General features: G+C 51.9%; 1 protein-coding gene across 12 annotated transcripts in view; it reads right to left on the bottom strand.

Annotated features, from left to right (window-relative positions):
* Positions 1-664: 664 nt before the first annotated feature.
* NCAM1 (neural cell adhesion molecule 1) overlaps positions 665-13,681 on the bottom strand; it is a 368,148-nt gene continuing 355,131 nt past the window's right edge. For 11 of the 12 annotated variants that reach the window (XM_069555054.1, XM_069555053.1, XM_069555043.1 and 8 more), the window contains 3 exons: positions 8,735-8,942; positions 7,077-7,193; positions 665-3,845 (listed from right to left, as the gene is read on the bottom strand). In XM_069555054.1, the coding sequence (XP_069411155.1) occupies positions 3,734-3,845; positions 7,077-7,193; positions 8,735-8,942 (437 nt within the window). In that variant the 3' untranslated portion in view covers positions 665-3,733. Of the gene's footprint in view, positions 3,846-5,306; positions 6,108-7,076; positions 7,194-8,734; positions 8,943-13,681 lie in introns of all 12 variants that reach the window. The other variant, XM_069555062.1, reaches the window with a different exon arrangement.

Here is a 13,681-nt window from a genome sequence, read left to right as displayed (position 1 = left end):
TGCTTCTTCCCAACACAGACGCATGGTAGTGTATGCAAGAGAATTCTGAGCCGAGGGAAAGTTTTCTTCACTCTCTGGCTCAGAGGCTTCAGTAAATCCTGGGGGCTGAATTAAGGCTCCAAGTGCTGAGCGGGATGACAAAAGCAACAAGGAGGGGCATTATATACCCTAGAAGTCTCGGGTGTCTATCGTGGGTTGGCGCCCTGGAGCTCAGGGTGCGCTGTGACTCCAGCTGGGTTCGCTGTTATCACACAGCAGGGAGGCAAGTGCGCCACTTCAATTTATTGGGTATCTGCTATGTGCCAAGGCTTTCCTATACAGTGCTTCATCGCCAGTACCCAAGTCTACTATTCTTGGCATTTCCTGTTTGTCAAAAAGGGAAACTGAGTCTCGGGGAGATTAAGTAACTCTTCCAATGTCAAGAGGAAAGTGGCAGAACCAGGACTTGAATGACACCTTTCGGACTCTGATATTTGGTCCTTCTCAATGAGAACTCCTCTATCAACCTGCGAGAAAAGACTAGAAACCCCATCATTCAGGCAACACAAACTCAGGACCCTGGGTTTTACTGGTGTTAAAAAAAAATACCAGTGTCATTTCCACATTTGATTCACACGACAAACGTCCATTGACTTGAAAGAAATTCCAGTTGGGCCATAAGAGCTTTTTTTTTTCTTTCAATTTTTATTGAACACAAGTATTCTGACAGAATGCAAAGTCAAAATTCTCAGTTAGTACTCAGTATTTACACCGGTGAGAATGAAACAAAGGTGGTATCGATGTTTCACTTGGTAAAAAGTCTGTAACAAGAGAGAAGGCCCCCGAAGTCGGGAATGCTGGGTAGAGATGTTAATGGAGATCTGATAACCACCATCCGGACAGACAGCCTACAGTGAAAGCCTGGGAGTCGGAAGGCTCCATAGGAAAGTGTGAAAACCACGTTCCACTTCACAGCTGCACTATATACACTACGGCCCTTCAGGGTTCGGAGGCCCCACGCGTGGCACCCGAGTGCCCCTCTTGGCAGAACCTGGCCATGCCGGTCTTTATGTGACTACATATGTATGGCACATACACATATAGACACACAGACAGTGGAAGCTGGTAGGGTGATCCCTCCTTCAAAAAATTAAAAAAGGAAAACTATAAGCTTTTATCTCTTAACATAAAAGATACAACGTCTTGAAAATAAAGCGACTCCCTCTATGACTTTAGAGAAAGCATTGCTCTGTTTTTTTTTTTTTTCCAAAGAAAGGAAGGCTCACGCATGCAGAGACAAATCTACGTGTGATGGGAGAGAGCAGAACAAAAGGATGGCGGAGTTTGGGGTTCCAGCAGAGCCAGGGTCTGGGGAGGGGGCGGGGAGTCAGCTGCCCTGGGCCAGGTTATCTGAGGGTCGACCATACCTCTTTCTCTTCCTAACCATCAGAACCAAAATCAGTTCACATGACCACAACCCCTTGAAGTGAGATGCACAGTCTCAGTGAGGTATAGTGTGGGCTTGGCTGAGGTGGTCGAAGCCATTCCCATCCCAAGATGAGGAATCGATTCCACTGATAACCTGGGGAAGCAGAGGAGCCCACTGCTCCCTGCTGGGTCCTCCCCTCTGTCTCAGCGCCCGGGAGCTCCCATCTGCTGCGTGCTCTAACCACTGTCGTCACCTGGCTCGGTCCTGGGGGCCTGTGCGTGCAAAGCACAGATTTGTGCAAGCCCCAAGGTCAAAGGGCCAGACCTGTGTAGACCCAGATCCTCCATTTCCATCCCCAGGAGCTGAGAAAATGCAAAACAACTCCACACTGAGCAAATGACAAGACCATTATTTTTCACAGTTTGAAATAATCTAGCATAAGCGCCACTGACCAGACTGCAGAAGTGTCAGCACAGGGGGGAGTGTGGCCCACAGAACGGACGCAGAGGGAGTCCTGCCACCCTAACCTCTGGCTGCTTTCTCTGTACCTTGGGAAAGGTGCCCGCAGAGCGCTCATTTCTGTTGACTTAGCATCATCGTCATCATCATCATCGTTTCTATTTCATTCTTTGTTTAAAGGCTTCAATTCCTTTTAAGAGTTATTTTTTGTTTCCTGAATGTTTTTTTTTTTCTGAACTATCTGCTATACCTTCCACAACCAAACTATGTTGAAGTTTTATTTCAATACTATGACAAAAACACGTTTCACACTAAAATATTCACGCATCCACAGTGCACAAGCTTGCAGTTCTAAAGTAGAATGAGGGAAAAAAAAAGCAAAATTTCTATACAAAGGGCTGGCTTTTCCCTTCTCCCCCCTCCCATCCCCCTTAAAGTTTCTGTATTTTTTTCCCCCCCACTTGGTTTCCAATCCAGGAAAAGTTGTTTTATGACTCTAGACAGCAGGTTGGTGTTTTTTTTTTTTTCCTTTTGTTTCTACAAATGCTGCCTAAGTGAACAGAAGGCTGATGTTATTTTACTTCAACAGATTTCCAAAAAAAGACACTAATTCCCTGAAGCACACATGCTCTTCCGCTCAAATCTAGATTCTGGGCTCAAAAGGAAATTGTATGTATATATTTTATTTGGCTTTCTACAAAAAAAGGGGATGTTTGGGGTAAAAATGTGTGTTCACCAAGACCAGCCCCAACTATACAATCTTCTCTGCTTCATTCAACAAAGCCTAAGAGTCCTTCAAAAGGAAGGGTGGGGACGCCTGGGGAGCAGATCCTTTTCACAGATACAGGCAGGTGGTCGCTAATCAGAAGTGGTCTAACCCCCAAGGAAACAAGCAAACAACAAACAAACGGAACCGAAAACCCGAAAGCAAAACCATTCCAGAACAAGATGGATCTTCACCTGAGTCCCACACAGGCAAAAAAAAATTCAAATCAGATGGGGGGAAGAGCCACTGTAAACAATTAGATTTTGTAAAGTTGTCCTGGGAGGATCCTACACCTCTAGGCAGTATTTGTAATTAAAAAAAAAAAAAAAGGCAGCTATTTTACATGGACATCGAAACACAACTGAAGTCAAACATTTGTCAACTTGTAAACACTGGAAAGCAAAGTTGGCAGAAAGAAAAAAAAAAAAAGGAGAAAGAAAAGGAAAAGAAAAGAAATCCGAATACTGCAAATTGAGATCTACCCCCAGAAGCTGCATTTGGCATTCTTCCTACAAAACAAGAGTCTATGTGGGAATTGAATTCAGCTAGGAAGGGTGATACACTTTGCATACTGAACAAATACAAAGTGAACAGAAATTATAACTTATTTATGAGGTTTCACAGAGTCCAAACTCGACTGAAAGTAGAAAAATAAACTTGGACTTTGTTCATTCGGTTAGTCTTAGCGTCTGGAAGTTATTTCTCTGAACCCGGTCTGTGCCGGTTCGGCAACACCAAAATCCTGAACCTAGATTCTTTTTTCTTCTGAGCTTCCTAGATTCTTAATTTGGGGTCCTTTTGTTTGATTTTTAAATGGTTTCAGGGAACCGAGTGTCCTAGTTTGGCTGTGGGTTTCACGTTTTTGTCTCATTTTCTTACAAGTGAGTGCGCAACAAAGGAACCCTTTCTATAAATCTACAAAAAGGAGATCCCATGTTGATCTGCTTAGTTTTTTTTTTTTTTAAAGGCAAAAGACACTAGAGGAATGAAGTGTGTGTGTGTGTGTGTGTGTGCGTGTGTGTGTGTGAGATATTGGAGATGCTCTGGTGAAGCTGTTGTGTCACTTTTTATTTTGATCTTTGCTGGTGTCTCGTCACCCATCACGCTTTGCTCTCATTCTCCTTTGTTTGTGTGGCATCGTTGGGGACCGTCTGGACTTCGGCTGGCGCTGGCTTCGTTTCTGTCTCCGGCTTCGCTTCTACGGGACCCTTCCTGCGGAGAATCGGGAAAACAGCACTGAGATCACCGTGTGCCGTAACCCACCCTCCAGCCAGTCCCTCAAAAGAGCACTGGACTCCTACTTCAGCTGCATCTCCAGATCACCTGGAGTCTCTGAAAATCACTGACCCTGGGCCGTGTCCCCAGAAATCCTGATCTCCTGGGGCAGAATGCGGTGACTTTTAAAAGCACCCAAGTGGCTCTAGATGTGCAGCCGAAGTGGAGAGCCGCTGAATCAGAGGAAGGCGCCCTTCTAGTCCTGATCTGATGTGGGTGGCGGGGGGGGCTCCAGCTTTACCTGGAGTGTGGAAGTGTTTCAGGAGCAGCCTCCGCTCACCCTGCACGGCTGCAGCAGCAGCAGCTGCCCAGCTTGATCTAAACGCTGTGTGTGTGTTGGGCTCCCCGGGACTGATTCCAGGGGACCCTCTGCAAATCACGCTTGCCTGTCTGCAGGCCCACCGCTCAGTGCTCTGCCCTTCCTGGTGATGCCCCTGTAGGGCTTTCCCCGCGCAGGATAAGAAGATGCTCTGTTACCATGGCAGTTTTCCATGGGAGTCTGGTGAGAGGCTGGAGTGGGCTGCCAGGCTCCAGGGGAGCTGAGTGCGGTTGGATGGGCAGGGCCATCCTTTTATTTCCCGACAGACTCAGGGTTCCTGGTGAGGGTCCCCTCTGTGACTCTGGGTGGCAGCACCCCAGCTTATCTGGGTGCAGCCAAGGAGCCTCTATAAAAACCTCCATCTGACTCAGTCACCCTTGGCCTCAGTCAGTCCCAGGAGTGAGAAGCTGGTCTAAGGACGCACAAGAGGAGGCTAAGACTCCAGGCCCAGCTGGTGCCCCTGCATTTTGGCCTCACATTTAAGAAACCTGTACGCTGAAGGACATGGTCTTGAACTTGGGAAACCCGGCCCTCATTCAGGGCTTGGGAGCTTGAGTCTCCCCAGTCACTCGGGGCAGAAGCAGGAGCAGGGGGGTGTGTGGGCATCCGGGCTAGGGTGTCTCGGGGGGCTTCTGGATCAGATCCTACCCACCCCCTACAAGCCTCGGGGTCTGCCTCTTCACTTCCTGCACCACTGTGCCATGCTGGTGGGGACTTGGCCTTGGCCCTGGATGACACCCCGCCTGTGGGCCCTAGGGTGGCCGATGAGGGCACCTTGGCCTCTTTAGCTCACTTCCCGAGCTATGCTCATCAGCGACCCAAATGCAAGGGCTCCTCCAGGGACAAGAGATGCCACTGCTAGGACGATAAGGATCAAACGTAATTAACACGGCCTAATTAGTAAGCAGGCGGCTGCCTGCCTGTGCCCCGCTCTCTGCCTTGGCCCAGCCCCTGGCTGACAGTCGCCTCCGAGAAGCCCTGCATGAGGCTGCAGACACATCTATCAGGGAGGACACAGCACAGCACAGACGCACACCACAGGACACCACCCGACGACAGCGGACAGAGAGAGGCCGTACTCGGTCTTGGCTGGTGCAGGCGGAAGAGAGCCGTCGGCCGTGGAAGGAGCAAGCTCAGAGGCTTGTCCACTGGCCCCAGCGGCGGGAGCAGGAGAGCCCAGGGCTGCAAAAACATCCTTGGCAAGGTCAATATCTGGGGTCTTGAAGTTCCCTTCGTCCATTTTAAAGTCCTCGCCCTGGGCAGGGTTTGTGGTGCTGACGGAGGCCGCCTCGCTCTTCGGGCTGGCGAGGGCCCTGGCAGCCTCGGGTGGGCTCTTCGAGGCGCCGGGCTGGGTGGGCTCGGGGTCGGGACCTTTGGTGCCGGGAGCCTCCTGCTTGGCCTGGGGGGCTTCCGGGGCAGGGGCCGTCGGGGCAGCTGCCAGGGGACTGGCTCCCGACGGGGAGACGGCCTTGCTGGCTGGAGGGGCCTTGGGGGCCTCGCCCGCGCTGGCCGGGGCGCTGGGGCTGAGCACGGCCCCCTGGGTGGCCAGGACGCTAGAGGACAGGTTGCTGGCAGCCGGGGCTGAGGTCGGAGGGTCGCTCAGGTCAACGAGGGGGGCGACCTTGGGGGCTGGGGCCGGGGCCGGGGAGGCGGCAGTGACGCCGGTCCCCTTGGACGGGGTGGCCTGGCCGGCGGGCACAGAGTTTGAATCAGGGGTGGCCGCGACCGGGGGGGCGATACTGGAGGTCAGGGTGGTGGTCTCACTGGTGGGGCTGTTCTGAGCAGTGGCAAAGGTTTCGGTGATAGTGTCAGAGTTAGCGGTGACGGTGGTGACAGAAGGCAGCATGTCCTCCACAGTGGCTGTGGTGTCAGCAGGCAGCCTGCGGGGAGGACAGGAAGTAGAAGAGATAGACGATGAAGCTGAGACAGACAGAGAAGCCAAGAGCAGGCGGAGGCCAAGGAGGGGGCCGAGGGCGGGCATGCAGGGACGCACAGGCAGGACGCAGGCCCACAGAGAAAGGAGGACACGGGAGGCAGCACACGCCCAGGTGGGCAGAAGAGGACACAGGAGACGACAGAGAACGTGGCGCCTGGCGGGGCCTCTCGCCTTCCTCCCTGCCGCCTGCCTGGGGCTCCCTTTCCCTGACACCTGCAGCGGGCCCTGTTCGCATCTCGACCCGGGGAGAGGCCAGCTGAGCTCAGCGTCCACCACCGCAGGCATCCGAGGTCCCTGGGGAATCGGGTCCAGCTGCCTCACAGACAGGGGCTCCACGTGGCCCTTCAGGGCTGGGGCGCTGTCCAGCCAGAGATTCTGCACGTCCATCAAACTCCATTCCCTTCAAACCCACGGTACCCACGACAGCCTGGCATTCATGACACCCAAAGCTGGACGTGCCTTCTGACTGGTGATCCTCAAGACTTAAGAGACCAGGAGGGCCAGGCTTTACCAGGTCCCCAGCTTTCCTCACCCTTTTAGGAAGAAATGCAGAAAACCCTAAAATTCTTGGAAATCCTAAACAGAATCTAAGCTCTCTCACTGAGGTTTGTCTCCTTGAGTCATTTCCGGGGTGTGTGTGTGTGTGTGTGTGTGTGTGTGTGTGGGTGTGGGTGTGTGTGACCTGGGCCCAGGGTCTAGGGATCCCACTGATGCACAGAGCTCTTTAAAAGGTCACCCACAGATAGGACCACGAATGCCTCCTCTCTGAGGAGAGTGGGGTCAGGCATTCCTGGCCCAGGGCTCCAGAAGTCTGGCCGGTGATGCTGGGCCCGGAGCCGCAGGTGGTAAGCACGGAGGTGTGGGTAGGGTGCTGTGGTGGGTGTGGGGCTCTGCCAGGGAGGGGCCCACGTACTCGGGCTCCGTCAGCGGCGTGGTCTCGTTCGGTTCCGTGTGCTTCCCTCCGTCGTGATTTGGGGTCCGCTCCTCCTCCGTTCGCACCTCCACGATGGGCTCCTTGGACTCGTCTTTCCTGTGGAGAGAGCTCCGCTGGTTCCATCCCGGAGAGCTGGGGGAGGCAGGGGGCTTCCAGGGAAGCCAGCCACACTCAGGTACCTGCGCCCAGCCCCAGGCTGGCAGGGGCGCGGTGCATCCAGAGCCAGAGCCCAGTGCTGCATCTCAGCCCCCATTCTTGCCAGCTGTGTGACCCTGAGCACCTCACTCGCTCACCCATGCCTGTGTCCCCACCTGGCAAAATGGGGCAAGTAACAGTCTCCACTTGCCTAGGCGTTACGGACATCAACTGAGACAACGAATATAAAGTACTGAGGAAAGCACCTGGCGCAGACTAGTGCTGAAGTCATCTATGTGTGTATACACAGTAAATACGTACATGCATACCTATGTGTATATGTAAGAATGAACACGTATATCATGTACGTACACGTGTAAGTCTATATAAGTATACACAAGTTTATGATGCATGTATATATTTAAGTATATATATATAAAGTACTAATGTACATGAACACCTGAGTATATATATGTATATGTAAGTTTGCACACATACCTGTATATGTGTGAGTATATGTAAACACACACACATGTATATGTAAGTATTTACACGAATATGATGTATGTATAAGAATATGCACATGTAAGTAACACGCATGTATACATGTGTGTCTACCTATATGGACTTCCCTGGTGGCACAATGGTAAAGAATTCCCCTGCCGATGCAAGAGACTCGGGTTCAAGATCCCCTGAAGAAGGGACTGGCAACCCACTCCAGTGATCTTGCCTGGAGAATCCCCCACAGAGGAGCCTGGTGGGCCACAGTCCACGGGGTCACAAAATAGTTGGACATGACTCAACTTCCTAAGAGACTAAACAACAACAACGTATGCATATATGATCACATACATGCACATCCTACACGTACACATATGTGACACATGTAGTGTAAGTACAAACACATATGTGCATGAGCAAGCGTGTATACAATGCATGTAAAAGTATATGTCTATGTACACGTTTGTGTATACACAGTGCCTGGCATGGGTGGTGCTAACAACCTATTTCCTCGCTCTGTCCCTTCTGGGCTGGCTGCGGCTCAGCCCCACCTGGTGACAGTCTGTGAAGGTTCCTCTATTTGGCTCAAGATCTGTTTCTCCAGAGATGCTGGAGCACAGATTCTGTCTGGATCGTCCTCCAGGAGGACAGGCACTCTCATCTGTTTTGGTCACTGTGTCCCCTACTGCTTGGTGACGGTGCCATGCCCACAGCAGCTGCTGCTCCGTGAATATCTGGTGAGTGACGGCATGGAAGGTGGCACAGCAAGTGGGTCTCTCCAGGGCAGCTCCCCTCCAGGCTAAGCTCTGACCACACCTCTCATTTTGACCTACGTAGGGAATTTCTATGAGATTCTAGATGTGAGGCTGGGTTCAGGTGTCTGCTTTTAACATTTCTCTAATGCCTCGCTTCCCTTGGGGTTTGCAATGGGAAGGCTGAGGTGGCTCCCTGATTGGGGCCTGGGCCTGGGTGCTTAGCAGTAGGGGGGGGTTTGCACTCACGAGAAGGCAGCTTTGCCCTCCTCCATGTCCTTGCCCTTGGCTCCGGGCCCGGCTTTGCCACACAGGTTGACGGCAATGCACATGAGCAGGCCACATTTGTTCAGGAAGTAGCAGGTGACGTCCACGGCCACCAGGAGCAGGACGAAGGTCACGACGAGGATGCCCACGATGGCGCCAGTGCTCAGGCCCGAGGTGGGGCTGCCGTTGGCTTGGGTGGGAGGGAGAGAGGGATGGGGGTGGTTAGTACCTGGAGATACAAACCCGGACCTGCTAAGCAACAGCCCTGGAGGTGGGGTAGAGCCCACTGGACGGCCGCGGCACTTGGGTCCAGGGTGCCACCGACCCTGGGCCTTTTGGGGTTGAGACATCAGGGTCTCTTCCTATCTTCAAGACGGAGGAATGGCAGCCTGCTCTCACAGATCAGGGGATGGGGCACAAGGCAGCCACCAGCCAGGACAGGGGCCCAGACCGGCACCATGTCTCCGCCTCTGCTCTCAGCCCACACTTGGCTGGTCTCCCCGGGAACCCTGGGAGCTGCCAGTGGCAGGGTCCCAGACAGGGGCAGAGGGTCTCAGATGGGGGAGCAGAGGGTCCCCAGGGCTCCCTTTGGGCTTGTGGGGACATCGGGGACAAGATGCCCCATGCCTTCCTGCTCTTTAGGAATTGCCCCAGAGGATCTCGACTTTGGACCAGACCTTCCTTCACTGCACTAGGAAGATGAATGAAACCCACCTGCTCTGGAGACATGGGGGTCTCCCCAGGCCCACCGAGCAAGGTAGAAGGTCTGGGAATACTCACCATCTGGGAGCCAGGCCCACTTGGATTTGACTTCTGGAAACTCAGCAGACTCACCCAGAGATACACTCCCGCAACGGCCGGCTCACTCACACGGGACACGTGCCCACCACAAGACAAACGCACCCTCTCACATTCGAGCAACGCCCAGCATCCCTGCTCTGGCTGGACCCACTCGAATGACCACCTCTGTGTCTTACTCCCTGGTGTCCCCCTAGAATTCTCCAGGGCCCTGGGCTACTTGCGGTATCACAAAAGGACCCTGGGTTCAGCTCCAGAGCACGCCCTCGTGGTTCATGCTAGTGCTTGCGGTGAACCCCGGATTGCCTGGTGGTTCCCACCAGCTTCGGAAAGGCAGAGGCTGTGCTGAGGGCAAGCAAGGACCCATGCAGAGCTCTGTGGAAGCCAGTGTGGAACCATGACCTCAGACTGAAAAGTCTGTTTCATTTTCCTCTTCTGGAGGGCAGGGTTCCGCCAGGACAGCAGTGTCATCCCACCACCAGACCCTGTCCTCCAGACCCATTGGGATGACCCGTCTGCGGATGGGAGGCAGGGGCTGTGGCCAACACGACCTGGTTCTTCCTGAGCCTTTGCCTGGAGGGCTGCTGGCCACATCACACGCCAGTTCACGGAAGAAACAGGTAACCCAGGGTGATGGAGATGGAACACATCCTCTTTCTGCATTGGTCTGTGTTCCTGGGGGGCTCTCTGTGTGCCCCAGAGCCCTGCTCAGGCACAGTGGGGCTCCTTCAACAGCTGTCCCATTCTGATGGTCCTTATTTCTAACTTCAATTCAGGGTCTGGGCCACCGGCCAGCAGGTAAGAGACAACCACTCACAACCTAATTTCTACACCAGAGGAGCTGCCTAGGATCTTGAATATTTTGGTCTCCTTTGCTTCCCAGGCCCTCGCCAGGTTCTCCCACTGGCCCCTTTCAACCCTGCACTGAAGACATGGCCTGTTTCTCAGGAAGACCTGAGTCTGGAGACCGGCTCCACGCTCAGGGCACCCGGCTCTGGTCACTCTGTCTCTAGGCTTTGGCAGCAGGAAATTGACCACGGGTCCCTACGGTCAGCTAGAGCTGGTCTCCCCAGCACCACACCATCCACTCCACCTCTCTAAGGTGCTCACACATCCACACACAAAAGAAAAGAAACAGCAATGCAGGCCTTCCTGGCCTTCAGAATCCCAAAGCTGCTTCCCCGAACAAGAAGAAATACGGCCTTGGGTTTCCTCTCCATCCCGTGACTCAGGGCCAGAGGCCACTGTGGTCTCCTGACTTCCATACCCAATAGGTGTTAACTGTCTACTTCCTGCAGAAGGAGCCTAAGGTATTACTGCGGGGAAAGAATGTCTGTACTTTTGGACTCAAAGGCCCTAACACCATGTTCTGAGGTTGATACATAAATATGGTTTTAGGGGACTAGTCACGTCTCTAAGGAAGGAAAACAAACCACCACCAAGTGGTCTGTGTGGGAGAGACAGCCATTATCCACCCATGCCCTGGGCTCAGCAGACCCTCTGGAGGGCTGCATGGCTTGGAAGGCCAAAGCCAACATCACAAGACATTTGGGGAAGGGCCAGGAGGGCTATAAGACTGATATAAAACAGAAGGCAGGGCAAGAGGTCTTCTCTCTCATTTGACATAAGATTCAAGTTGCTTTCCCTGGTCTAAAATGTCCCACATGTGCGGTGGACTCTCCCACACCTCTGACCGTCATAAGCCAGGGCACTCTCCACCCATATCTACCACATTACTCTGTTTTATTCCCTTCTTGACTTTCCAGGTGACTTAGTGGTAAGGAATCTGCCTGCAACTCAGGAGATGTGGGTTCAATCCCTGGGTCAGGAAGATTCCCCCGGAGAAGGAAATGGCAACCTACTCCAGTATTCTTGCCTGGAAAATCCCATGAACAGAGGAGCCTGGTGGGCTACAGTTCATGGGGTCACAAAAAGTTTCAGACACAGCAACTAAACAACAATTTAGCAACTAAACGACAATTCCCTTCTTATATTATTTCCATCTGCCATTTTCTTTTCATTGACATGAACAGAATTTTTTTTTTTTTTTTTGGCCACACCGTGCAGCATGCAGAATCCTGATTCCTTGACCAAGGATTGAACCCACACCCCTTGCAGTGGACGTGCTGAGTCTTAACCACTGGACGCCCAGGGAAATCCCCATTGATGTGCTTTTTGTTTGGCGGCCCCACCCTCTTGAATATCCTAGCAGGCATATTTGTCTCTGTCTACTTCTTGTTCCCCCAGCAAGTAACACAACTCAACTTACAAGAAATATTTACAGAATATTTGCTGCACAAATGAGCAGTGTTTAGCCTTGGAGATGAGAACTCTGCCTCCAAATACTTAAAGATACGTCATGAGAGGGGAGAGGCAGTCTCAACCAGGGGTCCCAGGGGATGGAAACTAAGGGGGTGGCAGGCAAACTTCAGCTCAGATGAAAACAAAAAACTAGCAAATAAGAGCTCTTCAGACATAGTGTGCGCTGCCTCAGAAGATGAGCTCCCTGCTGCCAGAAGCATTAAGCAAAGGCTAGAAAATCCCTTGGTCAGGATGCTATAATGCTCTGGGCTGAGGTTCCTGCACTGGGCAGGGCCTGGGATAGAGGATGTTATCAAGTCCTCTTTAACTCTGAGAGCCTGTCATTGCATGTTAGATGTCCCACAGTCCCCAGCAAAGGACGCAGCTCCTGCTAAGTCACTTCAGTTGTGTCCAACTCTTTGGGACCCCATGGACTGTAGCCCGCCAGGCTCCTCTGTCCAGGGGGATTCTTCAGCAATACTGGAGTGGGTTGCCAAGACCTCTTCCAGGGGATCTTCCCTACCCAGGGATCAAACTTGCGTCTCTTATGTTTCCTGCATTGGCAGGTGGGTTCTTTATTACTAGAGCCACCTGGGAAGGCCCCCAGCACAAGATATAGGTTCCCTAATGTCCATCACCTCCACAGTGTGTACCAAGCGGGACTTTTTCCTGTAAGACTGAAACACTTAGTAGGTCCCATCTTTATTCACAGATTCTTGTGATTTTTATCTCTAGTTGAAAAATAAATACCTTTTAGCATAATGTTTCTCCACTTGCAGCAGAATTCCTGGGGCACTTTGTGAAGAATTCAGATTTGGGGGTTCCCCCACTCTAAGAAATCACAATTTCTGGGGTGAGGCTCAGGCTCAGGATTTGATCAAGTATCCCAGTGATTCTTATGCAACTAAGAGTTTGAGGACCACTGTTTTCTAGGTTTTTCTCATCCTTGTATTACGATGAGTAACAGTTGTTCCTATGACTCACCACTCAAGGATGAGCTGTGTAATCTTACCTGGTAGCCTTAACATTACTGATGTATTTGAAGGATGGAAAGAGAGCAAAGACTTATCCCCAAGGGATCACTCACTTTACCACTAAGAATCTAGACTTACAGAGGAAGTGAGGTGCCCCTCAAGCTGAAGAAAGGGTATGTGGTGCTTTTACAAAAAAACGTAAGTAAAGGACACTTTTTTGTTGTTTTAGTCACTAAGCTGTGTCCGACTCTTTTCAACCCCATGGACTACAGCCTGCCAGGCTCCTCTGTCCATGGGATTTCCCAGACAAGAATATTGGAGTGAGTTGCCTTGCCTTACTCGAGGGGATTTTCCCAACCCAGGGATGGAACCCAAGTCTCTTAGGTTCTCCTGGATTGGCAGGTGGAATATTTACTACTGTGCAACCTGGCAAGCAAATAACAGACAAACTGGGATGGCAATGAAAGAATATCCAAGTCAAGCCAACATTCATTACCTCTCAGTGGCCTTTACAGAATTGTTCAGTTTAGGAAACCAGAAGGACAAAGGTTATCTCCTAAATATTGCTTAACATTTTACAAAAGGAAAAAGAAAACAACTTCTGAGGTCTCTGCTTGACCTTCCCCGACCTCTCTGCATACAAAGAGTGCCTCTTGGGAGCAATTTCTCCACAACCTCTGGGCTCTGAGCTGCCCTGAACCTTGAGGCTATGATCTGGGGCTGCTCAGCGTCTGTGGTTCCTGGTCTAGGGGGCGGGTATTGAACAGGGACCTGGCTTGCCCAAGATTGAGACATCCAAGTGCCTACGCTCTTAAATGCCGCAAAATGAGAAGCCAGTCTCAGCCCTGGCAGATGA

The sequence above is a fragment of the Ovis canadensis genome, chromosome 15 (assembly GCF_042477335.2).
Source record: "Ovis canadensis isolate MfBH-ARS-UI-01 breed Bighorn chromosome 15, ARS-UI_OviCan_v2, whole genome shotgun sequence".
NCBI classification, from domain to species: Eukaryota; Metazoa; Chordata; class Mammalia; order Artiodactyla; family Bovidae; genus Ovis; species Ovis canadensis.
This window is presented reverse-complemented; position numbering and strand designations above follow the sequence as displayed.